Source organism: Neodiprion virginianus, chromosome 2, assembly GCF_021901495.1.
Source record: "Neodiprion virginianus isolate iyNeoVirg1 chromosome 2, iyNeoVirg1.1, whole genome shotgun sequence".
NCBI lineage: Eukaryota > Metazoa > Arthropoda > Insecta > Hymenoptera > Diprionidae > Neodiprion > Neodiprion virginianus.
Genome location: NC_060878.1, coordinates 32960351 through 32986688, shown reverse-complemented (window position 1 = coordinate 32986688; position 26338 = coordinate 32960351). Strand labels below are relative to the sequence as shown.

Sequence of the window (26338 nt, the reverse complement as noted above, 5' to 3'; positions counted from 1 at the left end):
GAAATTCCCTCGTAAGTTGTTATTGTAATTTCTACTAACTAGACGCGGAACTAGAATAAACGAGGTCCCCGTTAATAAATTGTGAGACTTTACAGAGTGAGTACAATTGCTTGCATTTAGACATAATTGCTGGTACGATTATCTTCATCGAATAACATAGGAATAACATTCTTTAAAAATGTCCTGAACAAGAGGGCGATAAAAGAACTACAATGGCAATGAAAATACAGGAGTTGTAACAAACATTCTTTAACAAAGATGGATCGCAAGCAATATAAATAAACAAAAAAGACCGATCCTCGAGGTTCGAATGCAGTAAATTCAAGTAAATACTGACCTAACCTTCCGGACCTCTGAGCGTATTTTATTGGCTACGAGGTCAGCGGTGCTGAACGAATTCAGGCGTGACGTATTAGCGAACAGCTGTGAGTGACCACGTGCGTCTCGATTCGTTAGCCTGGTTGGAAAATTCGCCAATTTCTTTCATAATCGTTAATTTCATTGCGAAATGGGGGTCCATGATAACATGGATTCAAAATACAGTGCTATGGGGACTTCGAGTTTTTCTAAACTTGCACCAAAACGACCTACTACCGTTGTGTTCGGTGATACTAACGCGAAAAGGTGTAAAAATGAAGACTGTCAGCAAAGCACCTTGTCAAAGGTAACTGAGGACTCCGTCGCGACTTCGGAACAAGCGTCGTCAACGTCGTCAACGTTGACAATAAACCCACCGCAGCATAACAGCCTTCAACAACAACGGAAATCGCTGCCTGTTTACAAGCTTAGGAAGAGGTTAGTAAAATCTCGAGGCCGATGCAACGGGTGTGACGCCCCTGCTATCTTAAATTCCTCGTCATTATGAGCTTCGCATTTCCAAGCCGTACCTGTTCGGATCGATGATTCCTAATGTTAAGGCATTTAGAAATTATACTAGTAACTGCCAGCATCACTCCATTCCTCGCATGCCGTTGCATCTTTACTTTTCCATGCTGGTTGTGGTTTTTTTGCCCTGTTTTCCACTGTGCCACGGACGTGGGAAGAGGGGAAAAAGATTGAGAATGGAGAAAGTGGTCGGCCACATTGGGTTGTGTCTCGTAGCGCGCATTTCAAGGAAAAATCATCCAAACCAGTCTATGCTAGTTTGGAGAGGCAAGGTCTAATTTAAACAGCTAATTATGAGACTCAGTCATTTTAAAATCATGCGACTTACTCATGCTACGTCGTGATGATCAGCCCATCCTCGGCGAGAGTAAATCCTTACTGTAGTGAATTGAATTTTTTTTTCACAATATTCACCACTTTTGCTACTAAAATGCAGAACAAAGAATCTCGACGGTGGAAAACCAGCGATAACTTTTCACCTCGTGAGTCGAGTGAACACAATTGCACTTTAAAATACACTGTACTTGCTAGGATCCAATGAGATTACATTTGGATTACACAAACCGGGTATTAGGAATTGAGAGGCGCGTGAATTATTTTCCTTCCAAATTCAGCGAAAACAGTTCTGATATGTGTTCCTTAACGTACATTTATGCTACGCGGAAGACAAATATTGAGTCAAAATTTTCTATCTTTTGCCGTTAAACTATATCAACGGGCGTTATGACTGTCTTTTGTTTAATTGCTCTGTATACACACTGACAATGTAGTATACAGAACACGTTTATGGACATCAGTATTCGAATCTGAACAAATAACAAATACCCATTGTCTACGTGATGCTCAATGCGACAGAGTGTCGATTGGTTACCGATATGAGTTTACTGACCATGCATCTCGAAAATTAATTCTAAAAATCTAGTGTCAGAGGCACTGTCAGAAGATGCTATGAAATCAGGGATACGAAAAATGCGAGCGTGGGCTCTCTCGCAATCAATGGTTTCTCTTTGCGGTAAATCTAGTAATTTGCTACGGGAATTTGGTCGCTAATTATCAAACATCCTCTTTGATATTAAGATACTACAGAATGCGTACCGGCTAGACGGTTTTATAGACGTCGGTGTTGCAGCCATACTCCGGATGAATAAATTTTTTCCAATCGTATCCTTGGTCGGTGTCTTGTAGATAAATTTCCGACACGCCTATTTTCATAATTTTGGAGGACATCATAATCACGCAATGTTAATAACGAACGTTGTAGTAACTGATAATGCTGTTTAGTCTCTTGAAGTAGTTCTTAGTGTACGCCTTATAGATATGTATCCTCAGTCAACTCAGCTTACTTTCCGACGAAAATACACACAACGCAAGATGGCCGCCATTCGAATATGTTCAGCTCCCACCCTTTCTTACTAAATCGGTATTCTCGCAGCACTACCGCGTTGCTACGGCATCGGTAAGGTAACCGTCGCGCCTATCTCGTGAACTAACCTGCGACTGTGCCGCCTGCGTGAAGTGTGATGCATGTGCGTGCGCCTGGGGTTAGGCATCCCAGCTGGCGTATGTACCGGCTATTTGTATCATAACAGGCGTCACACCGACTGTCGGTCACAGTTACTGCAGTTGGTGTTACTATTTCTTAAGATTAGCTGTAGATATTGTCTATCTCGTCGACTGAAAGCAACAAGATCCTATTTCAGAATTTGGTTCAACAAAACCTCATCTCAGATTTTGGATCGACAAAGCCCCATCTCAGAATTTTACTGAACAATATCGTATGGCCAAAGTGATCTCCAGATATATATACGAGATTTTTTAACGAAATTCTGAGACGGGGTTTTGTTTGACCAAATTCTGAGATGGGATGATGTTGCTCTCAGCTGACGATATGTTACTGTGAAGCAATAAATTCTAGAAGCTTGGCTTATTTTTAATTTTATGATCCACTGTAGATTATACGGTCTCTATACATATCTCTCGTGTATTATGATACCATGTTCTTCTTCAGCGTTTACAGTTTAGGTTCTGATTATTTTCCATCTACGATTTACCGATACCCGTTGAATTCTCTCGAGCATGTTTTTCTACTCAGAAGTTTTATTGACGTTCTTTTAAACATAGTGTTTAGTATCATTCATGTTGGTTTATGAATATGATTGAGTTCCTGTAACTCTAGCTAATCTATAGAAGAGGCATTTGTAAGATTACTGTAGACACAGTGAACTACGTAGTAATCCAATTATAAACGTGGAAGATTTTTTTTTACTGACATAATGTAATTTTATCTAACCTATGATATCAAGCAAATTGGACTTATTTTTTTAGAGCAAAGAGTGCCAGTTGGAATGTGATCAGATTTTTTTTAACCTAACGTTTGTTTGTAATATCTGAAATTATAAGAAATATAATATCGATGAACGAGAAAAGGGTCACAAACTCTTTTTAAACATCCTAGTCTCAAATTGGAATCTTTCACTGCAAGACTACTATATTGAACTTGCTATTTTTAGTTTGTAAAGAAATATTGTCGAGAAATTTGGTGTGAAATATACCGTATGCTTCAAAGACTTGTTTGGTTGATTTTCCAACTTTGCTTTGTTTCGCTTTACCGTCTTTACTCCACTTTACTTTGTACGAATGTACAAAAGTTACTAATCACAATTTATTCAAGCAGCTTAATATTTCCGGCTGGCTTCCCGTTATTCAATTATCAATTAAGTTCACCGCTGATTAATATGACGAATTTTCAAGACTGTTGGTAGAGATCAAGAAGAACAGCTCATTGATTGTGATAGGGGAAACGGGAAGCGGGAAAACTACGCAAATACCGCAACTACTGTTGGCGTCTGGTTTAGCGGGTGTTTCGGGTCGGATCGGAATAACGCAGCCCCGAAGAGTGGCTGCGGTTAGCGTGGCGCGTCGAGTGGCACAGGAACAGGGAGTTACACCCGGGAAATTGGTCGGATACTGCGTCAGATTTGAGGACGTAACATCGGCCCAAACGAGGATAAAATTCCTGACCGATGGTATGATGGTCCGCGAAGCGATGACGGACGAAACTCTTTCCGATTACTCGATAGTGATATTGGACGAGGCTCACGAGCGGTCCGTGCAAACCGACGTTCTCCTCGGGGTCGCAAGACGGGCTCAGAAGTTACGAAAATTGAAGTCCTTGCCGCCCCTCGGGCTGATCGTCATGTCCGCGACGATGGACGTCGACAAGTTCACGAAATACTTTCAGGCACCCGTTGTTTATTTGGAGGGACGTCAGCATCCGGTGAAAATTTATCATTCGGTGAAAACTCAGGATGACTATGTTTTCTCAGCTCTGGTTACCATCTTTAATATTCATCGCGAAACCCCCGCCAAGTAAGAGATTTCTTTTTTCATAATTGCTACATCCACGTCAGACATTCCGTTTCAACTCAACCAGCCAATTACTGTACTAGATTTACAAGATCAGTCAGCTGGTTGATTTAGACGGGCATGGAATGCGTGTTGTAGGATTGTGTACACCGGAAATGTAAGTCGCAACAATAATTTCAGCGAGGACATCCTTGTCTTTCTGACCGGACAAGAAGAAATCGAGGCAGCGTCAACGGTCGCGAGACAAACCGCCAAACAATTGGAAGGCAAAGGCTACCCTTCTTTGAAAGTATTTCCTTTGTACTCGGCTCTGCCGACTCATCAACAATTAGAGGCTTTCAAAGCCTCCCCACCTGGAATGCGGAAGCTGGTTTTATCGACCAACGTTGCGGAGACTTCCGTAACAATCGGAGGTTCGTTGTAAAAGTTTTACTTGATGGAAAAAATGAGTGTAAAGAAGTCAGCCTGGTGAAATCGTCGTTAAGTGGCAAAAGACAGAAAAAAAACAACAACATCGTTGGTTCGTTTTTCCGCAGGAATCCGGCACGTTATCGACACGGGGGTGGTCAAAGCGCGGACCCATCACTCAGCGACGGGATTGGACGTCCTGCGGGTGGAGAAAGTGGCGAAAGCTCAAGCCTGGCAGAGAACTGGACGAGCGGGTCGAGAAGCACCTGGCAAATGTTACCGAACCTACACTAAAGGTGATTTCGAAAAGATGAGCGAGATGCCTGTACCAGAAATCCAGCGATGTTCACTCGCTGGTATTGCCCTCCAACTACTTGCCATCGGTATCGACATAACCACCTTCGATTTCATGGACAAACCGCCCAAAGAAGCCGTCGACGTAGCCGTTTCTTGCCTTGAAAGACTGGAAGCCGTCAAAGGTAAGAATTTCTGGTTTCTTCTCTATCCTTTCATCCCCCAGTTTGGGTTCGAAATGGCGAGTTTAACTTTGGTGTCTCAAGAATTATCGAGAAAGGACTCTAATATCTCGTGGCGGTCGCAGTGTTAGTCAGTAAAGGGGTTTTGCGCAGCTCAAGACCTATACGCGTAATCACCGTAAGGCGGATCCCTTTTCGTCGGCTAGGCAGCCTGCGTTAGATAAATCAACCATCAATCATCCACTGCGGGTTCTCTTACAGGCTCCCCGCCCCAGTTAACCACCCTGGGAAGAACGATGTCGCTGTTCCCGTTGGATCCACGCTTTACGAAGGTTATTTTGGCCTCGGCGGAGCACCGTTGCCTCGACGAAGCGCTGACAGTGGTGGCCTTGCTCTCAGGAGAGTCCGTCTTCGTCGAGCCTCCGAATAAACGGGAGAAAGCCGCGGCAGCAAAAGCCAGGTCTGATTTCCCGAGTAATTATTGCTCGCAGCTGAGCAATACGTTTCAATTTAGGAATAAAAAAATTCGGTTCAAAGGTTCGCCTCGCCGGAAGGGGACCACGTGGTGCTGCTCAATGTCTTCAAAGGGTACGCGAACACCAGCCAGAAGAAGTTGTGGTGTCACGACAACTTTTTGCACCACAGGAACCTCGAGTACGCGACGGAAGTCCGCAAGCAGTTGGCCGCGCTCGCAGAGAGAGCAAATTTGGAAAAATCGAGCTGCGGATCCTCGACCGAATCCTTGAGAAAGGCGCTGCTTGAGGGGCTCTTCGATAATCTCGCCGAATTGCAGAGGGACCAGACTTACGTTACGGTGAGGAAAAAAGGGGGAGAAACAGTCCTCGTTCTTTCATTTTCTAAATCGATCAAAAGTTATTGCACGTAACAGACGCGGCATACTCTCGTAGAATTTTCTCCGGGATTTATGCGGTGTCAAGGTTGTCGTTTTGCCTAGCTGCACGATTAAAATTCCGAACATATTTTGCTTGGTCTCGACACGGAAAATATAATCAGGAGAGTTCAATTTTGATCGAATACTGCTCGTCACAGTCACTCTTTAGAACTATGCACGGAATCTGTCTAGCGCAAAACCTATAATAGGGAAAGTTTTAGATGACGGAAAGTAACGTGGGGGGATCAAAAGGATGAAATAACCTGAGAAAACTTCTTTTCGTTCTTGAATGTATCCTCATTTTTTTTTCTATTTGTTTGAGTAAAGAGTAAAACGAGTGAGAAGAACGTACGTACCCGCTTTTTCCGATGTTTTTTTTTTCAAGTACAATAAATTTGCTCGAACTGATTCTAGTATTGCGCAAGTTGTATTATCTTCCTCTTTGCGAACCTTGATCACTAAATTACGTGCAATTATTACCATAATTATTGAATTAACGAAGCTCTTCCGCTTCACCGTCTTACTTACTTCTAATGCACTGTTCAAGGTTTCTACGAGACAACCAGTTGCTATTCATCCTTCCTCGGTACTGCACGGCTCTAAACCGGGGCTGGTGCTCTTCACGGAAGTTGTGGCAACCGGAAGATGCTTTTTACGCAACGTGTCAACGATAGAGTCGTCGTGGTTAGAGGGGAAGGGAATAACCGTAGGAAAGCACAGCTAAGATTGATCGATCGCCGTGTTATATATTACACGGAAAACAATTTGTTATTGTCTTGTACTGTACGCGGTTATTTAAGCTAGAAATTACATATCTACAATTATACACGTGATTAGGTTATACTTTGATTTTTTTACTCTCTCGCGTTACCGAAATAATAAAAAAAGATCGAAATTACCGACATTTTTTTTTTAACTCTCGAATACTTTTAAATACTCGCCAATTCCACGGACCAGTGTATATACACCGAATCATGTTATAAGGAATAATTATATCGGTACATACATATATAATATATCGTCAATAAATCCTCCGTTGATTTATGGAATAAATTTCGAACGCTTTGATATTTGTTCATTTTGTGTAAAATTAAAAGAACCTTTCTCATTTATCAAACGAATCCCATACTTCATTCTAAGCAAAGTGAAGCCGTCAGGGAGGGCCTCGTAAATATATTATACTTAGAGCAAAGAAAAATTATGATTTATAAGTGGACTTGCATTACGCGGGTGGGCAGGTAACTAATTGACGGGGATATCAGTAGCTTGATCATGGCTCTGCGCTTCCTCTTTTTCTCGGTGAATCTAATTTAGCTTTAATTTTTTTCTCTCCAATTTCGCAGGACGTTGTTGTTACGCGATAATTTACGATAGTTCGACACCCGCGCGTGACGTAAATGTTTCGAAAAATTGACGTTATTCAAATCCTCTACGTTTTTCGTTACGATGATAGATTGTGTAAAAATCGTTTTGACATTTAGGTCGTGCACTAAAGAATATAAACTTCCAGGTTTACATGATTCAAATTCATCGTTAATTTAAATACTATAACACCGATTCACTCATGGTTGATGTTCAATTCGAATCTGAACAGAGATAAGCCTACCAGAAAAAATTTGTCTCATATATTCTGGTGGACTATAACATACGTTTCACTAAGAATGATTTTTATTTTACATGCGTAAAATGTAACCGCAACCATGTTTGACATTCGATCAATCTCTAATTTTTAACTTTAATTCCCTTAAAGTTTCGCCAGTTCTCACCCTTCAGAGAATTAACGAACCTGTATAAAACAAAAAAGTGTTGATACGTGTTGCGTTATACACATGGAATAATGAATTCCAATAATGTGATGAACTGCGAATTAATTTACGTAGTTGCTGAATAACGAATAACGCTTTGTTAAGCGGAGACGCTTGTTTGACACAGGAATTATCAAGCACAATTGGCGTGGATGTTATCGACTTTGGGCTTCGTGCTATTCGTGTACAACAGGTGCGCGTTCTCGGTGTGTCCGATTTTCGCTAACAGGTTTCTACATCGTATACCTATACTTGTGTGCAGGTACTAAACCACTGCAATGCAGACCGCTGCTCATGTGCGCTTATACGGTTGCCTTTGAAGAAGGTTTGACCAACTGATGAATACGCGGGTAGATATATAAACGTGAATAAACTCGAATGCCCGTATTATAGGAAAATGAATGGACGTATCGATCATCCAGGCGATAAATCGAAAATGCCTCATTCGATGTGCAGAACTAGCAAATTACGGCCGATCTGGACAAACGCTAGATATATTGAAATTTCTCACAATCAACGCCGTGCGCACTTCGGTTTCCACGAATACGCGTATCGGTATAACGTCACAGGTATTTAGGCATCGTTTAATACATTGCCCGTTGGATCGTTAGGTGAAATGCGTTATCGCGCGTGTAATTCCCTTCGCATTATACATCGGGGGCTAAAACCGCTATGCAAACTATTTCAGTACCGGGTCAATTTTCAATTCACTACATGGCTAAACTCCAAAGACACTAAGTGACTAACGGGCCTCTCTCATACATGTCCGCACTTTGTCGCTGAATTAGACTCATTCAATATACCGGGTGTCGCGAAAGTCCCTGCTATGCATAATTCAGAGAATTATGAAAGCAGTTCCTTCCCAGGCATGAGAAAGGAGTACTGAATTATCGATGCTAAAGGAGAAGACGGAATAAACGATTCAGCGTGTAGTGTTGAGAGAAGGAATGAAGAAACCGAGGCTCAAAAGCTGTGACTCAAATCCATCAAATGAAATTTAATTAACAATTCGTAAATATAGTAAAAAAAATTCAATAAAATAAATCAAATGTGTCTCAATTCACGAATTCCGGATCAATCATACCACCGTACCATAATTTCAGTGCCGAATGTACATCGCTAGTCCAATTTTGATTAATCAAAGTCCAATTAACTTTCTTCGAATCACTTGCGATGAATTTATTCTCGAGTCTCTCGGTCGATCGCAAAAATGTTTTGTGCAAAATAACGTTACACTCAAGAAATAATGTCGGATCGAAGAACATACGTTAATGTTATAGCATAAATTGTTTTCAGACGATTTTTAGATAATTCCGCATCAAAATTAGGCAAGCGTTATACGATTTTGGCATTGAAAAAAAAAACAAAAAAAAAAAAAAAAAACACGAATTTCATATCAAATAAATTTTTTATTCTTTTCTTCAACAAAATTCACCGATTTCGAATCACGTCTTCGTAATTTTTCTTCCTATTCAATTAACATCGAGTTCGGATGTAACGATCTCGTTCCCTGTAATTTTGTATCGAAGCTAAGCTAAGTTTCTTCCTAATTCACGATCGGGAGCTTCCGGGTAGAGGAAAATGTACCCATAATTGCGCGAGATTGTTAGCACGGAGTGTTGGGCGGGCATCTTATCGCGGTATTCCCCCGTCCTTCGTCCCCCGCGGCGTGCCGCAGTTTGGCAAAATATCCCTACGTCTTCCAGGTTCCCGGGCGAAGAGACACGCCGCGGCGTCGCCTTAGCCGGATCGCATTCCACGTGTCAGTAGGGATGATGACATTAGCCGAATCAGCGACTCCATCGCGCGGAAAGCGAAGCGAAGTTGAGGGGCGCGCCGGCATTCCCCTGCAGCTATTACTTCCCTATTTCCCCCCCTCATTCCCATACCCGTTTATTGCACGCTTCTAGGATACCGGCAGCCCTTCCTTCTCGCCGGGGGCTAGAGCAATCCAGGATCGGCGTGTTGATACCCGAGAACTGCCGCCCCGGAATAACTCGCTTTCAATTTTCACCATCAATTTTCACCCCGGTATAAAGTAATTTTATACGCACATAACGTATAAACTGAATGACTCTGCACGCACGCGGCACCGAACTAACAATAAAATTAGCTGTCTTCTGTAAGGGCGTTGAATTCACCTTAAAATTGGATGTACATTTTGACGGTGAAGATTTTCTTTCCGTCAAGTGTTGAGTGAGACAAGATTTTAAAGCGATATACCGAAATATTTCAGACACGCGATTCCGCTTACATGTGTAAAAAGTCCCATATCATCGTAAAACATGTCCAATATGAACTTTTGCAGAACAATTTTTGGGGTCAGATCGAAAATTTAACACCTATTTAAATCTTAGTCTACTGAAGTCCGCACAGAATTATTTTTCGCAGTTCACATACACGTGTAATATACTATATATTGAAGGAGGTAACTAGCCGTATTAAAAAATGTTCGTACCGACAAAGTTTTGTTTTTGTCGAACGATAAGGGGATGGTGAGTTAGGGTTAACCGTGTGTACTCGGTTCGACCATGAAGGCAAGAACGTAGGATCGAAAATACGATCTCGAAAGGTAGCTGAGGCCATCCTCATCACGAATTCCCGAAATATTTCAGGCTCTAATGAGAGAGACGATAGATTCCGTTCTCATCACTATACATATATACCTTCCAGGCCCGTCGTTTCCACTTCCTTAGCGCGTTCCCTGCCTCTCGGTTTTCCGATGGAGGTGTTTCCTCCCTTTTCTGCCTCCCTACTTCTCCTTTCAACCCTCAACCCTCAACCCTCAACCCTCAACCATGGCTACGGGTAGGTAGGTAGAGGTATATTACGAATCGTATAGATATTTTTCCCCGCGAAGGATATACCACCACGTATCTCCCTTCCTTTCCGATGCGGTATATAACACTCGAATTTTTATCATCGCAATACCGTCCGTTATTGCGAGTGATATGCGGCGGGCACCTGCGGAGAATTCAGGGGTAAGAAAGTAAACGAGACCGACGACTGCAGTTATTCAAGAATTCAATGCAAAAAACCATTTCCGGCAAAGAAATACGTCATGCTGCGTATGGGCACGTTTGTAACGTATGGGACGGATGAGAGGCAAAGGTTGCGCTTTGTTCGAGTAGATGTAGGTACGTATAACGCGGGTTTCACTTCAGTTCTGATGAAGAGAGAGAGGGAGAGAGAGAGAGAGAGAGAGAGAGAGAGAAAGCCCTCGTGTGTACAAGAAACTCATTTGCAGGGTAGGTGGCCGCGATTTTTGTTTTTTGTTTTAATTTTTTTTTACCTCTTTCTTTTCTTCTCTACCTTCTCGTTTACCGCCGAGAAGAATCTGCAGGTAATTAGGAATTGAATATTAACGAGGGGGCGATAAGTGGTTCTTTTCTTCCTGAGAGGTCGCAATTTCCTAGGGTACACATCGGGCATTATGTAACTCTGGCAACGCTTTGAATGAAAGCCTTTTCAAAGGATCTAAATTGCCATCTCCTATCTTATACTCTCTCTCTATGATACCGCCTTATACTTTCATATTCATTTCTCCGGCTAGTGTGGTGTACATGCACTGAGATATACCTGCTTCAGCTTCAATCGGCCCCGGTTTTTGTTTACCGATTCCGAAAGCTTCCTTTGATGAAAAAATTCAAAGACTCCACCTCGTACGGTTGAATATATTAATAACAATAACAGCGATAGCGATAAAAAATTGTGGCTTTACGTTTGGCTTATCTTTACATCACGAAAATAGCATAGGTTGGTATAATAATGTACAAAGGTAGATGTAAATTTTCCACGTGAAATCCGTAACACCGAGAGAAAAATCACCGTCTCGTAACAGCTGACGTGGAAAGCTGCTTGTACGGTATCTTTTCTACAGTCGTCCTAGAAGCGTAGGGGAATGAAAATGATAAAATATTTCTTGTAAAAAGACAAAAAGAATCCAGAGATATGCAGACGGAGAAAGCAATTTGAATTTTCGTGGAACAACGGAATGTTATCAAGAAGAAACGACGGAGGTTCGATATTTTTCAAAGTCTAAAAATCTGTCTGTAATCCGACAATGGCGATAAAACGCATAAATACATCTTTGAAATTTACCGTATCGCACATTTACAAGAGTATTTATACGTAAGTAAAATATAATTGAAACAAGTATTAATTTTGAAATATATAGAAAGTCTCAACGCTTTGCACACAGATTATTTCCAATAGTGTATCGTTCCGGCAGACTCGCTGACGAAACTGTATCTCCTCAATATGCCTCCTCGACAAAACATCACCGCGGCTATTCACCACTGGATAGATATGTAGGTGATATACGTTCTTGTAGTAAGGGAAAACAATCCATCAATCTCCCTCGGGGAAGAGAGGAAGGTACACATCGACGAACTGACTCTTATCTTGCAGCGCCTTCACGATTTTATCCATCGGAAGAACTGGGAGATAAGATAGTCCTTGCTGCACGCCAAGTAGCTCCTACTTTCAATGGTCTGGATCACCTGGCGTCCGAGCCTCACGAAGATGCCGATCAGTCTGGCCATAATCAACATCGTCGGGTTCGTTCTCCCGCCAAACGCAAGCGGTCCGATTCCAGGGGGCGGATTGAGGCCCAGCAGGGAAACAAGCAGGTCGTTCAGGCCCGGAGACGCGAATTGCCGGCCTGTCGTCAACGCCCGGGAACCGTTGGCCGAAGAACGACGGTCTTCTTCCGTGTAATGCTCACCGAGATAAATGTTCCGGGGTGAATTTTGATCGGTGGTAAGTTGCTGGGCCTGGGTAGAAATTGGGTTGTTGTACGGTTCCTGATTCCCGGTAAATTGACCGGCATTGTCGTCCTCGGTGTCCCATTTCGAGGCGGCGTTTCCTGTCCCTTGAGAGTAATGGTCCTCCCGGCGATGAGGCGGCCTACTTCCACTCCCACGATCGTAATCGTCATTTTCGCCGTTCTCCGTAGAATATTTATCACTGTCGACGCTTTTCCAGTCGATGACGTCCGTGTCCGCGTCGAATTTTTTATTCGGGAACGATGACACCGAGCTGGACAACCCGTTTAGGCCTTTCAACAGCGGCGACGGATTGTCGGAGTTGATTTCGATCGCCCGAGCATTGGCCAGAGTGTCCATGAGGGTTGGAATGTCCAAGAAATAATTTACCCAACAATAGCCCAAGTTGATTTCCTCCCTGTAGAAGTTGTACGTCGAGTACCACGACTTAAAAGTCGTCTTGACCAAAGTCAGTGGAGCCGTCGCGATTGCTCCAGATCCAGATTCCGCTCCTCGCACAATTTCCGGCAGATGAACCGCCGAGACAAGTAGAAGAATCAAAAACATTCCGAGGTATAATCGACGCCCCGCAACTTAAGGCGAGCTCTTTGATACTCGAACAAGTGGTTGCTATTTTCTCTACACTTTCTTATCTCGCTCCAGTGGTTACTTTGTTTATTTATTGACCTGCAGCGGTCTCTGCTATCCAGTCAATCGATACAATGCAGTATAAATAGAAATTATTCACAGTCTTATTCCATACGTTGAACACACCACTTTGCTTCTACTATTTTCGCGTGTTAACCTCCAAGTTAAAATATGATTATATTCGATTTGAAACTGTGAACTGAAAACTGTCGTTTTTCACTTATTCTTTCAATCGAATTAGCACAAAAATCAAACCAGAAAAACTTTCGCTGCGTCGATCCGCGCCGAAGGATCGCCTATAACAGTCAGTGCGAAAGTAAACGCTTCGACGGGGAGTTTTAACGTGTCTCTTCAAGTTCGAGGCAGCGATTGGTCAATGGCCAAAGATATTTGCGGGCGCAATTAGCAGCCCGCTACGGTAAAGCGGGTGGCGATTATCAGTCCAATAGCCCGGGAAGCTCCTAAAATGTAAACGTGACCATCAATCCTCGAAGCGTAGTGCCAGGTATAGGTACCAATAACTCGCGGGTTCTTTCCTGGCAGGTAGAAACGGGGGCGGAAATTGGCACTTATCCGGAACTACCTGACTTTAAACACCCCGCAGAGTTACGTATGTACCAAAGAGCGGAAAAACATTGGTGAATTCAAATTAAACTAGTCATCCAGGATTCAAATCTGACACGAAATTTGATCAGCGGAGTTGTCCGTATTGTCCGTGTGTATATACCAACGTACGTTACACGTACGTCGACTTAGGACATGGATTTATACGCGTCTGAGATACGTGTAGGAGGTATGGTGTGTGATATAGTTCTTAGCGACCAAGTTTTATGAAAATCCTATCGGAAATGTTCAGAACTTTGACGGAAGAATGTGTGTATAGGTATACCCGGTAAAGTTTTCCATCAAGTCAAAACTTATAACGCGAAAGTTATCCTGAAAAGTTGGTCGTATTGTTTGGAAAAAGTGGTTTGTTTTTTTCATCTTATGACATAATAGGTATACGTATATCTAACCGTGGGGTTTAAACTGCCGGCTAAATGTTTTACAACACAAGAAATTAACGACGAAACTGTCCAAACGTCACTTTAATGATTCAAACTTCAATATTTTCCTCTCATTCTCTTTTTCCACTATCCTTCTGATATTGCATCTTAATAGCAGTGTTCTATTTCTTCTTTTTTCCATTTTCCACCTCTTCTTGCACCATACCGCAAGCTGAACCCGTTCATTACCCAGATACTTCACAGGGTTCGCTTTAATTAATATTAATATAAAGGTCTGAGGTATACTCGGGATTATTACTCTATTTTATGCTATATATCTCAAAGATTCCATATAATACTTTCCAGGTCAACGAGTGCACGTAATACGCCTCTATGTACATCGTACACACGTTACATGCACATGTGTATGTATAGAATGTAGAGCATTCTAGCTGAACTGAACCGGCAGCCGTCGCTCAGCTTTGTGATTAAAAAATAAAAAATAAAAATACAAAAAAAAAAAAAAAAAAACCAGTACCTATTGTAGTGCTTCAGAAACAAGGAAACCCACTTTTTTTTGTCGTTCTCTTGCAGCTTAACTGCAGCCACGAATTTTAAGATCTTCTAAATACGTATAGGAGGATATTTCAAAGAATATGGTTAAATCGTTGAAAGTAATCAAAAGTAACCGGAGGAATTTCGGATTTATGGTGAAAAAAAAAAAAATTGACCAATTTGCCATAGAATTAGGCACACGTGGTGGTTACATGAGTGCAAAGATTCGATTAGTACCTGGACGTTCTAATTATTTATACAGGTATAAATTTGTGATATAATTCTAATTTTCAGACGAACGGAAAGTGTGCCACTGTCAAAGTCGCAACGATGTAATGAATGTTTCTATTTAATTACGTAAATAATTTCCATTCCAGGCTAGAGTAATGTAAAAAATAACGTATTTAGAGCCTCGTCTCGATGCCGAACTCTTCTCTCAACCTGTACAGTATAGCGACGAAACGACTCTTGCGATAAAGCAATACCTATTCATGGTCTTGCCCAGAGTGTGACCTACATTGGTAAATAGCCAAATGATCGCGAGATTGGAACCGTTCGATTAAGAGTGTTCCTATAAGAAGAGGCTCGGCTTCGGGGCAGGACGTTTTCGAAGAGGCGACCTTCATCCCCTTGGATTTCTTCTTATCACCCGGTTTGAAAGAATCAGATTTTTTCGTCGGAAGCCGGATGCGAAGTGCGAGTTAATCTGTTTTGAGATTTTCTTCCCGAATGTAAAGTTGACTGAATAGACGCAAAGCGATTTTGAGCATCACCGGTATCGGTACGTCTGCGAGGATTCAAAGTTATTGTTAGAGACAAAGGGAAATTGTATTCGTCCAGCCCTCATCTTTCCTCGTATCATACCTAAGCCCACAGTCAGAGTTTACCTTTACTTATTTACAGGTGACTGAGGCACTCTCCTCCTCTTCCCAACTCTCTTGCAGCTTGTATAAAGCGAGACTATGAAAGTGGAATTGAGAAATTTCTAAAAGAAAGAAAAGACCGGCGGAGAGAAGATGCTCGGGCTAAAAGCTAGCGAGGAATTATGAAGAGGGGTGACTGCAGCAGTGAAAGGTTTAATAAGGATGAATCGCTAGAGAAGAATATAGGAATAATGAGGACGAGCCAAAATTACGATTCGTTATTCCTTCCCGACTCGCTCCAGTCTTATATAAGAATTAAGAATGATGATCCTGCAGTGCCGGGATGCAAACGGTCTGGGATGGCTTGTGTTTACTGTTCGATGAGCAGAAAGGCTTTCTCGTATCGAGCCTGCTATTTCGCGATCTGCATTACGAACAGCTGCGTTAACCAAAGAAACCACGAGCGTCAAATAGCTCACTGAGGAAAAGTGCACACTTTTTTTATGTGTTTAAAACGAATCTATAACCGAAGTGGTGTTTTATTCCTGCAGTATAATGCTTGGGAACGATAAAAATTTCTAGTGAAAATTCTATTCCTTACGACTATGTGAAAATTCTCCATCAATTTTTTAACGCAAAAAAAAATTGTCACTTTCATAATTCAAAGTTGTTCTACACGGCAGGATGTGCGAAAAAACTGTTATTCTCCAGGATTCTCGAGATTTTTTTCAACGAACACGAGAATGATAAAGAAGCAAAAGACAAAAAAAAAAAAACGAATTTATGTCGCCGAATTTCAAAGCGTTCTTCACGGGACGAAATACGAACGTTTCGAGTTTTTAAACGACTCGTATTTCTCAAGGTATGAAAAACGGCATTGCTGCTGGTCTTTTTCTATTTTGTTTTTTACGCGGGAACGGACATCTCTCTTACGGTGACACGTCCGTACTAAAACAAGTCCGCGAAGCGAGGCTGAGTATGGTTTTGTCCGGTGACAAATTTATGTGTAAAAAAGCGAGGAAGAAACACTTTCAGTCTATTGGGTACATTGGTTTATTATCTCGTAATTATGTTATTTAAGAAATGAAAATTAACAATTTTTTTCGAGCCTGACACACCATCGTAAGTTATCGTATTCGTATCGATTTCAGCGATACAATTGTTAAGGAAAAAGAGACATGTCTCAATTTTAAAAATAATTTCGTTCCTGCCAGCTTCCCCTTATCCCGATATCACTTGAGAAATGCTATCGACCGCAAAAAGGACTGTCGAACTCACGCCGCGCGCGTTGCAAAACGCTTTGAAATTTATGAATGCCGTTTTTTCATCCCCCAAGAAATCCCTAATATCGCGAAAAAACCGTTTTCGATACAACAGGCATCACCGGCAACAGCAGCAGCTGCTTGAACTACTGTGTTATCGGTCACCCCTTTTTCCGACGAGTCTGTTCGACGGTAACAGTAAATAGGAAGAAAAGGCGCTCCTCGATTAAACCGCAGTCGATTATCGAACGGTGAAGTAGTTTGTTTTTTTCCTTTTTTTTTTATTTTTTCTTGTCAAGCGTAACTTGTAAACGGGGAATTTTCAATGAAAAGCTGTCAGCCGTATACGAGAATCCAATATCGAAGAAAGCAACAAGCAGCCGGATAAGAGGGAAGCGGCGAGTGTTCTGAAAATTTCATGATTCCGGCATAATGCATGTCACCGTGAGAAAAATGCTTTACGAGGCTCTAACTCGAGGATGTTGTTACGCCAAGTATATTTTTCTCCCCATTGTCGAAACACCATTCACAGGGAAGTTAAGGCGAAAGCCAAGAGTCCGTCCGTCCCGACGTCGGGCGGTGCGTACCGACTGGAAATCCCTCTATATATGGTCCACGTTTGAGCAGTGTAACCTAGCGTCGGGCGTCGAAGGAAGCAAGAAGCCCTGGCCGAATCGCGTCGAAGGCACGGCAGGCAGCAGGATGAGGCTGACTGGCTGGCTGGCTGGCTGGCTGGCTGGCTTCAAGGAACAGCGTCCTTCAGCGGATCGGGTAAGAGGCGAGGGAGCGAGGGAGAGGCGAGATGAGTCAGGGTCTGCCGACGAGTTATCGATCGGACGCCGACCAGGGGATGGTTGGCGCGTCTGCGCCCTGGACCCCGGCGCCCCGACGCTCGCGTCCCGGCGCCCTAAAGCGCCCTGTGAGACCCGGTGGCTCGCGCCGGTTCGCGCCAGTAGACCCTGGGCGAATACGTCTCGAACAGGGTGTCGTCGACGGGGCGAGCCGCACTTACGCGGTATCTGCACAGACCGAGGGTGGTGAATCCGGCGTCGAGCTCCGCACGCAGCTGTTCCGGAGTTTCGATACCCGGCAGGAGTTTCTGCGGTTTACGGTAGAAGGAATAAAAAGGGAAAGGATACGGGAACGTGGAATCCTGGGAAGAGTTCGATGAAGGAAACAAACTTTTGACACTAAATATTCCTTGTTTTTTATTTTTATTTTCTTGGTTCATTTTTTTGTTTTTTTTTTTCCGAACATGATAGTCGCGGGACAGTGTCGTAGTTGCGGAATGTGCGGATCGACGCGCGAAAGGATATTGTTGTTGTTGTTCGGCCAAGTTTGAGAGAACAGAGTTGTTGATGGATGAAGCTTGCCAGGCGATTCGTCTCCTTCACCGCCGCCTTCCTCTCGAGTTTTCGCACATTTTTTTTTTCCACCCTCGCTTGACCGGACCTAACTCGGAGTGTTTCTACCCGGCAAGCTGTTGCTCCTGTGCAAGGAATTGGACCTGTTTACCCTCGCCTTGTGTTTTTGCTTACCAAAGTTTCATCGCTCGGTTTGGTAAGGAGGTATCCGGGAGCTTTCGAACGCGAGAGAATTGACAATATGGTCCTAACGAACGCTTCGAAATTGTGCTATTGAAGGATTTGACGCAGAGGAGCGTACGCGGTGCTAAATCGGAAACTGTCCGATTCTCGCCTCGTTTCGACGAACGGACGTAACGCGGTTACGAGGCTATTTACGACGGCACACCAGACTCGACGTGCCGGACCGTACTCCGGAGGACAGCCGTGTCACGGAATTGCACAACGGAGCTTGAGCACTTTGGAGTTGGAGCGTGACACTTTGATACTGTGGGGTGGGGGAAACCGATTGTCCTACACTCCGTCTTGGCGAAAGATCACCGGTGTCGGATCTTCTGATATGCAACCTCCCCACAGCCGCTCCTAACGAATTGATACAGGAATTGATAGCTTGGGTCCGCTTCAGCATGGGCTTCCCCAGATGACAGACTAATTCCATCCCCCGTTAGATGAAGTAGCTCGACGAAGGTTGACGGCGAGAAATCGTCGACCGGTTGACTTGGAGAGTAGAGGGGAGGAGAGAAAGAGAGAGAGAGAAGAGAGATGGAACAGTGACCGAAACGCGATCGAGCAACCACCGCGTCGCCGATGAAGTCTCTCAGCGAGTATCGGCCGAGTGTTCGAGTACGCAGCGGTAACGGATCGTCAAACATATCAGGGTCGCGAGTCCTGGGAAATGGACTGGAACCAGAAGCCGGTCGATCGGTTAAAGTTGTGGTTGTCATTGTCGACGGTAGCGGCAGCAGGCTCGGAGCGAACGGGATCGAAAGCTCAGGCTCATATTTTTCCGAGACGTAAAACTTGGTACGACGCGACAGGCCAGCGGGGGGGCATCCGGTCATCCGAAGGTTATCCTGCACGGAGGGCCAGCGAGGCCCAAAACAGATGCGGGACCCGGGGAGGCAGACCCGCGGCGGCGTGACGCGATGCGGACGCCCCCCACCTGCGCTGCTACCAGGAAGAAGAGGGCCTCGTTCGGCGGAGATCAGCAGGAGGGATGGAAACCGGCGGCCCTTCGGGCCCTGGGCATCGCCGCCGTCCTCCAGGTCGTCCTCCTCGGTAGCAACGGGGTCGCGGCCCTCGCCGAGGGCCAGAAGTACGGGACCAGGGTCGTGCGGACGCGGTACGGAGCGCTGCGCGGAATCGTCGCGAGGGTCGCCGCCGTCGAGGCCTACCTCGGCGTTCCCTACGCCACACCGCCGGCCGGGGCCCTGCGCTACATGCCTCCGGTTACACCGACGCCCTGGCGAGGAACCAGGGTCGCCGACTCCATGCCACCCGCCTGCCCCCAGAGGCCGCCGCGTCCGGAGGATGCCCAGTCCGCTCGGAGGCGGGCCTATCTTCAAAAAATAACCCCCATTCTCACCAACCACAGCGAGGACTGCCTCTACTTGAACCTCTACGTTCCAAGGACGCCGCACGGTGAGACAACAACACCCAGACCTCGTTTAATTCGTACCATCAAATTCACGCGTCGCCGATACTTTCGTGTCTCGGATTTTCACCTTGTTCGCACTCTGTATTCGTACCTCTTTACACGCCCTCTCACCCAGGGATGAATATCAATGCACGTTTCAATCTGTACTTTGAGATGGAGAGGTGAGGGGTGCTCACGGACACATCGAATTCTTTCACAAATGTTTTTTTCTTCGATTTTTCTAATGCAATCGTTAATATCGTCTCGCAACTTACGGTGAAGAATCACAAAATACTATTTCGGCGTAATGCTTAAATATGCATTTAGTCAAGATTGTATGCAAGCACATTTCCCAAACCGTACTGCTGCTCTGGATGAAGGAATTCAACGAAGAATTGAACGGTTCCGTCTGAATTGACGTTGACGAATGGGGCAATACGGATTCAGTCGCGACGTAATTGCTTTCCGGGATACCGCGTGACTAATGATAAGCATAACAGTTGTGACTGAAGGTTCCGATTTTTTGAAACTCATATCAGTTTACCGATCGTAGACATCTGACAATAGTTAGAAATTCCTAGAACAATTCAAATTACTCGGAGGTCTTACATCAAGAAAATCGTCTTACTTCTCTCGATAGAGTCTTCCAGTCATTCTCAAAGAAGAGACGCTCGGATAATGAATGGGGGAAATTTTGATGAGATTTTTTACAATGCCCGTGTGATTACCATCATCGATTTCTACGGGTGATGTATGACCTGCAACGAGTTACAAAAAGCTTCAACCCTCGACAGTGGCGTAACTTTTTCCGTTGGACTTGTTTCAGAAAACAATTACAGCGTGACTGAAGCTGTATTTTTCCCATTTCTCAAATCAATTCATAACCGTTCTTTTAGTTCTCTAGACCGAAGTAATTGCAGTTAGCATGTCGTTTGTAGTACATACACGAGCGCAAATTGATTTTATAATCTCCTTCTCGTATCTAGCCATATTCTGGTGCTGACGGTGATTGATTAGCAATAAAAACAATGTTGATTAATTACTCTGCCATTACTCTCCACCTGAGAATACTGAATTCAAAAAGTTCAATTTCAGAGGAACGGTCCACGAACCAACTGTGATGAAAAACCTGTTCTCAATTCAAATCAACCTATTACAAACGTGCAATGATTGAAGAGGAATGAGATTCCAAGCTGCAAGCTATATTGCGATGAAAAATGGGTACTCGGAGGAAAGGAATATAATTATACGGTTTAGAAAATAGTCTCTCATAATTTTTCGTCACGTTTCAACCGCTTCCCTATAATGGGATCATAAATAAGGCGATGCTGTCATCAGAAACTTAGTCTACACGTAACTCGTTCACACTTTACGCGACAGTAATAAATACGGGTATGAATCTTCTTCTCGAATAGTACCTTCCATGTTACACGTAACGCAGCAAAGTCCAAGGTGCGGAGGAAAGATTGAGATAGAGCGGTTTACGCGGAGAGGCCCGAATATGAGTGAACCGTAAAAGCGGATAATACCTTTCAGGAGTTGCTGTAGTTTCACGATGGAAGCTTCAATCGCGTTACCATCAAAGCCACTCATTAGGAGCGGCTCATCTGCCGCAGTGCAACTAACATGGTTCCAAATTTGTTCAGTTTTAATCAAACAGCGAAATATGAAACCGCAGTCTTGATTTTAAGCTCGGTATTTTAAAAGTTAAAAAGTTGATAGTCGCTTGGATATGTACGCGATAAATGAAAGGCTCTAAAGATTTTTTTTCGATTTCGCGGGGCAGTAAACTCGATGAGAGCTTGCGCGGGAGCTTGGTAACCGCGAGTCGCAGGTCTTTTGTGGAAAAGTTATCCCCTCGATTATAAATCTTTGCGACAGGCAGCTTCTCGGACTTTCCGAATCCCGAACTTGGTCTTTCCTGCCCGAGTCGTTCTGGTTTTTCTTTCCCAATCGACCGTCTCTCCGTTCGTCCGAGCTCGGCTCTGGCAGAACTGAATTATGTTATTCGACTTTGTTGCGGGTCACGCGGAGAGGACGAAGATGACCAAGCTAACGATGTTACCCGGAAAAAAGAGACTGACAGTATTACACAGCTGCGTATACGAGGGGATGAAAAAAACAGCAATCGAAAAAGTTAAGCACCACTTTTTTGGCATCAACGCGTTACAACACTCGTCCCCTAAGTTGAGATAATTTCCTGGCTGACATCAATTCTATACGAGTCACCCGTGCGTGGGTACGTGTTACCCTGGGAGAAACGCTAAGTAAACCACGCCATGTAATTGGATAAATAATTGTTTACGCGACGCCGCTTTATTTCCCAACAATTTCAAGCCTGTCCGTAATTCGTCGATCCCACCACGTTGTCGCCAAAATATTCACAAACAGGGAGGGTTAGAGCGATACGCGTGACGCAAAAGATCCTTGCAAACTGGTCGAGGTGTTTTTTTTTTTTTTGAACGGGCAGAAATTGGGTGAAAAATTAAATAAATAAATAAAATAAAAATAAATTAAAAACGAATTATCATCCAGATGTAAATAGGAATGGAAATTTCCCGGGTAATCTACTTTGCGCAATTAGCGCCAAGGACTTAGGGTACGTGCCTACCGGCAAAGGTTTATCAAGGGAAAACTTTTGGCATTAGTCCGCACATGTGCTCGGCGTAAGATAACTCTCGGGTTGTGTGCGCAGCCTACTTTAAGTTAATTTAGGTTCCATGCCGCGAGTTTATAACTCATCTGTTTTCCTTCCTCCGTGTTGCAGAGCTTCGCGAAGCTATTTAATCTTCTCGATTGGAAAACCACCCTCTTTCACGGACGAGTGTTGGTAGGAGAAAGAAAAATCGCTGAAACAAGTATTGTAGCGACTCGTCGTAGACGATGTAGACGGAAATTACCTCGCAGGCGATTAATTCAGAGTAAGAATAGGAAACTGATCTACCCCTGCGGACAAATGAGCATAAACGCAGCCGGCGGACGAAACGTACAGACAACATTCACAGGGCATGTACATTGTACACTTTGTAGTCTTGTACCAGTTATGAACCTACACAAAAGCCGGGTAATACGTTCAACAAGGCTATGTATAATGGAGTTGAAGTTATTACGAGTCAATTTACGCCGGGGGAGCACGGCTCGCGGGGTATAACCAGGCTAACCAACTAACTTTCACCTCCGCGCAGTTATACGCCAATTTTTACCAGCTTAGTGAGCACTTACAAAAAGCGGTTAAACTCGCCTGAAACGTGAAACGTTCGAACAAAAAACCGTTTAAATCACGCCTGAGTGCCGAGGACTAAAAACTGCGAACTGCAGTAGCACCGGGGTGTAAATACCTGCCCCACTCCCGCCCCTCCCCCTCTACTGTCGAAAAAAGGCAAATAAATTATAACATTTTTCACACGACGCGGGTATGTATGGGTACGCGATATGCGCACGAGGGGAATGTTGAAAGGGATGGATTGTCGTCATGGTTGGACTGATAGCACGCGTCACGAGTCTCAGACGCAACAATTTTTTTCCACGTACTTACGTGTTTCACCAAAATTATCATACGCCGTGCGACACATTTTCGTTCCTGACAGTCGATATATTCTCGGCAACTTGGGTTTCTCGAAAATCGTCATATACCTACCAGCCTTGTACTCTACTTCCGACTCGGAATTCCCACCAATAAAACAAGGGTCGGACTTGGTCCAGTCAGTTTTGTACTCACGTGAGACAACCCGATCACAGATGTTTGTCATAGTCAATTTTCTCCTCCAAATTATCGGGTGCAGGTACTCGGCGGTGGCGTAAAGAAGTAGGTAGTCGTTAAAAAGACGGCGGGCAAAGGGGATGGGTAAAGATCGCAACTTCGTTCAAATGGAACCTGAGGCAGTTCTACTTCCGAGCGGTAAAACGGCGCGCGGTTAATTTTCCTTTCTCATCTCCGGCGAGGGCTGTAGAGCGGCCTGCACACTGGGCGTGGCGCATTATAGGCTAGGGTGGTGGAGGGTAATTTGGAAATCCTTGTTGCTGGATTACTTCGGTACCTACTCCTCGACGCCGTGTGCTCGTTGTAGCGAGAAACGATCGGCGAGGATATCCCGAGACTTATCCCAGTCTCAGACATCGCTGTATCCTCGAGCACCGATCAATCCTTCCCGCTGCATCCTTCGTTCCGCAGCGTGTGTGTTTCACGTAGGAAGCGAATTGTGTGTGTGCCTGGTACGTACGTAATTTTTGGACTCCTGCCTAAACTTGAACACACAGATTTCTTGGCGAGTGGGTGAGACCTCCATGGTCACGTCCATTTGTGTGGATAATGAGATTCCAGATTCGTGCCACTCGGCTAATCGCGACTGTCTTTTGCTGGGGCGAAACGTTGTAACTGCCAGATAGTTTCCAGCACGTTGTCGAGGATATTTTTTCACCGTCTGAAGCCGCAGACGAAGAGTTACGTACCTGTGTTTTCGAGGATAAGGCTGGAGGTCTGGAAGCATGTTGTATTCGGGGCATGTTTTACGGGTCTGAACTCGTGGATACTGGCTTAAAGAGGCTTAGCCAATTCAGAATCTTGTTTTCCAGTGTAATTCAAGAGATTAGCTAAAGAACTTCGTTCCAGTAACAATGGAACGTGCGCCTTTTTTACAAACGTATAAAACATTTGCTACTCAACAATGTTGAACGAATTAATGTAGGTATGCACAGTGGTTAACTGATCTGATCATAATTTGAAATGGTTTCAAACAAACGAAGTATTGTCAAAACAGTGTGAAAATTTTATGAAATTTCATAGGCTCGTTTGAAATATCGAAAATTTGAAACTATGAATAAATTTTTTATGAAAAAGGATCTTTTTCATTGTTTGCGACAGAATTTGGTTTGAATTTGATTCACCAGTAAACGAGCATCCCAAGTATCATAAAATTTCGACAGCAACCTCATCTTGTTACAAAAATTTTGCAACAGAAGTTGTATTTTCAGTTGAAATTCTAACACCATTGTACTTTGATTGTAAGCGGTAGACCCCTGACACGAAAAACACGCTACGTGAAATAAATCCACTTTTATACACCATTCATTGTAAGCTTTAATATTACAAAATGAGAGAAAAATATGCAAGATTGCAGTACTCGAAGTATGTTAATTTCAACAACTTTTACGGTCGCAGTGACATTCCCGTTATTTCAATACAACCTCGAGTCAAGGTCGAGAGGATTTCTTACAGTATTTTTCTCTTGATGTCTATTTCTTTTTTCTTTTTTCTTTTACTTTTTACGAGGATACTCAGACAGTGCACAGATTGCTCCGAGAGTCGAGTCTGCAAAAAATGTTGTTATCTATCAAGAGACCCAGCTGTCCGATGTCTGACATTTCCGATCACTTAAACACTATGAGCTTTTGTATTCGTTAACCTCATTACATAACGCTATTCAGTTACTCATTCATGACTAAAATCAAACTTTGAACAAGGTTGAACAAAAGTGTTCAACTCTTGGTACAGTCTATTGTTTAAAAAATATAGTTAATTTATATCAAAGTACCTTTGTAACATTTGTGACCGTACTACTCTCCAATCACACGTAACGTACAGGGCTGTAACCGAGACCAATAAGATAACCAAAACCGGTCCATCTGTCACAAGCACCGCGAGAGAGATGTCTGAAAGTTTCGGACGCTTATGCTTTAAGGTATATTTACTTGGTAACTCGCATAAATATCCGACACCTTGTTAGAACTCTCTCGAGCGTGTCTGGTATACTTGGAGGATATCGGGGGACGGATGGTCTTGAGTATGGGTCTGCGGGAGGGGGGGTGTGGATTGCTGGGAAGTTGAAGAGGGCTCGAAACGGGTGATATCGACCTGCAGGGCTGCAGTATCGAGGTCCGGACTCCGACTACTTAAGAGCTCGAAGCACCGGGAGGAAGAAGACACTGCAGTGAACCGGAGTTGCAGTTTTGAACCGGCGCATCGACGGAGCTGGCAGAAGCGAGAAACGCGTTGCTCTCTCAATTCCGTAGTGCATTGCAGTCGATTGGGTCCCTCGGGAGTCCTGCAAGCACCGCGGGAGTGAGGTAGCCTCGTGTCCTTTCAGCACAACATACCGGAGCCAACACTTCCAGTAGTCACGTTCATAAGAAAATCTTCACTTGGCATGAATCGCTGCGGATCCCAAAAAACGACGGTGCTGCCTTTGATAAATCTATCCAGAGATATTCGGCAGCTTTCTCTCTCTCTCTCTCTCTCTCTCTGCACATTTCTCGGATGAAGAACTATACGTCAAACTTTTCAACTCGATCGAGTCCCGTCTTCTTCTCATTTCGGTGCCTCAGTTTTTGCTCAAATTATACGGGGTATTCACTTTTGTGGGTTGAGTTTTATGAATGGGAATGGCAGCCTGCATCTGGTTTGAGAAAAGTTCAATTTTTTACTTTATT

The 26338-nt window shown here is 43.8% G+C and overlaps 2 protein-coding genes across 5 annotated transcripts in view; both read left to right on the top strand.

Moving 5' to 3' along the window:
• The first annotated feature begins 405 nt into the window (after window positions 1-405).
• Window positions 406-7095, top strand: LOC124298233 (ATP-dependent RNA helicase DHX33-like). The gene is made up of 7 exons (XM_046749972.1): window positions 406-795; window positions 3637-4254; window positions 4432-4664; window positions 4788-5138; window positions 5397-5595; window positions 5673-5949; window positions 6575-7095. Exons 1-7 carry the CDS (start codon window positions 509-511, stop codon window positions 6749-6751), a joined length of 2142 nt encoding a protein of 713 aa, XP_046605928.1. The 5' UTR covers window positions 406-508; the 3' UTR covers window positions 6752-7095.
• A 10761-nt stretch (window positions 7096-17856) lies between these two features.
• LOC124298229 (neuroligin-1-like) overlaps window positions 17857-26338 on the top strand; it is a 72748-nt gene continuing 64266 nt past the window's right edge. For all 4 annotated transcript variants that reach the window (XM_046749967.1, XM_046749968.1, XM_046749965.1 and 1 more), the window contains exon 1: window positions 17857-19917. In XM_046749967.1, the coding sequence (XP_046605923.1) occupies window positions 19422-19917 (496 nt within the window). In that variant the 5' untranslated portion in view covers window positions 17857-19421. The remainder of the gene's footprint in view (window positions 19918-26338) is intronic.

Excerpts from the sequence above, each read along its gene's own strand:
- LOC124298233 (XM_046749972.1), top strand. The coding sequence starts at position 509 with ATGGGGGTCCATGATAACATGGATTCAAAATACAGTGCTATGGGGACT. Across the intron at positions 4,665-4,787 it reads GACTTCCGTAACAATCGGAG|GAATCCGGCACGTTATCGAC; the intron begins GTTCGTTGTAAA and ends GTTTTTCCGCAG. Across the intron at positions 5,139-5,396 it reads AAGACTGGAAGCCGTCAAAG|GCTCCCCGCCCCAGTTAACC; the intron begins GTAAGAATTTCT and ends GTTCTCTTACAG.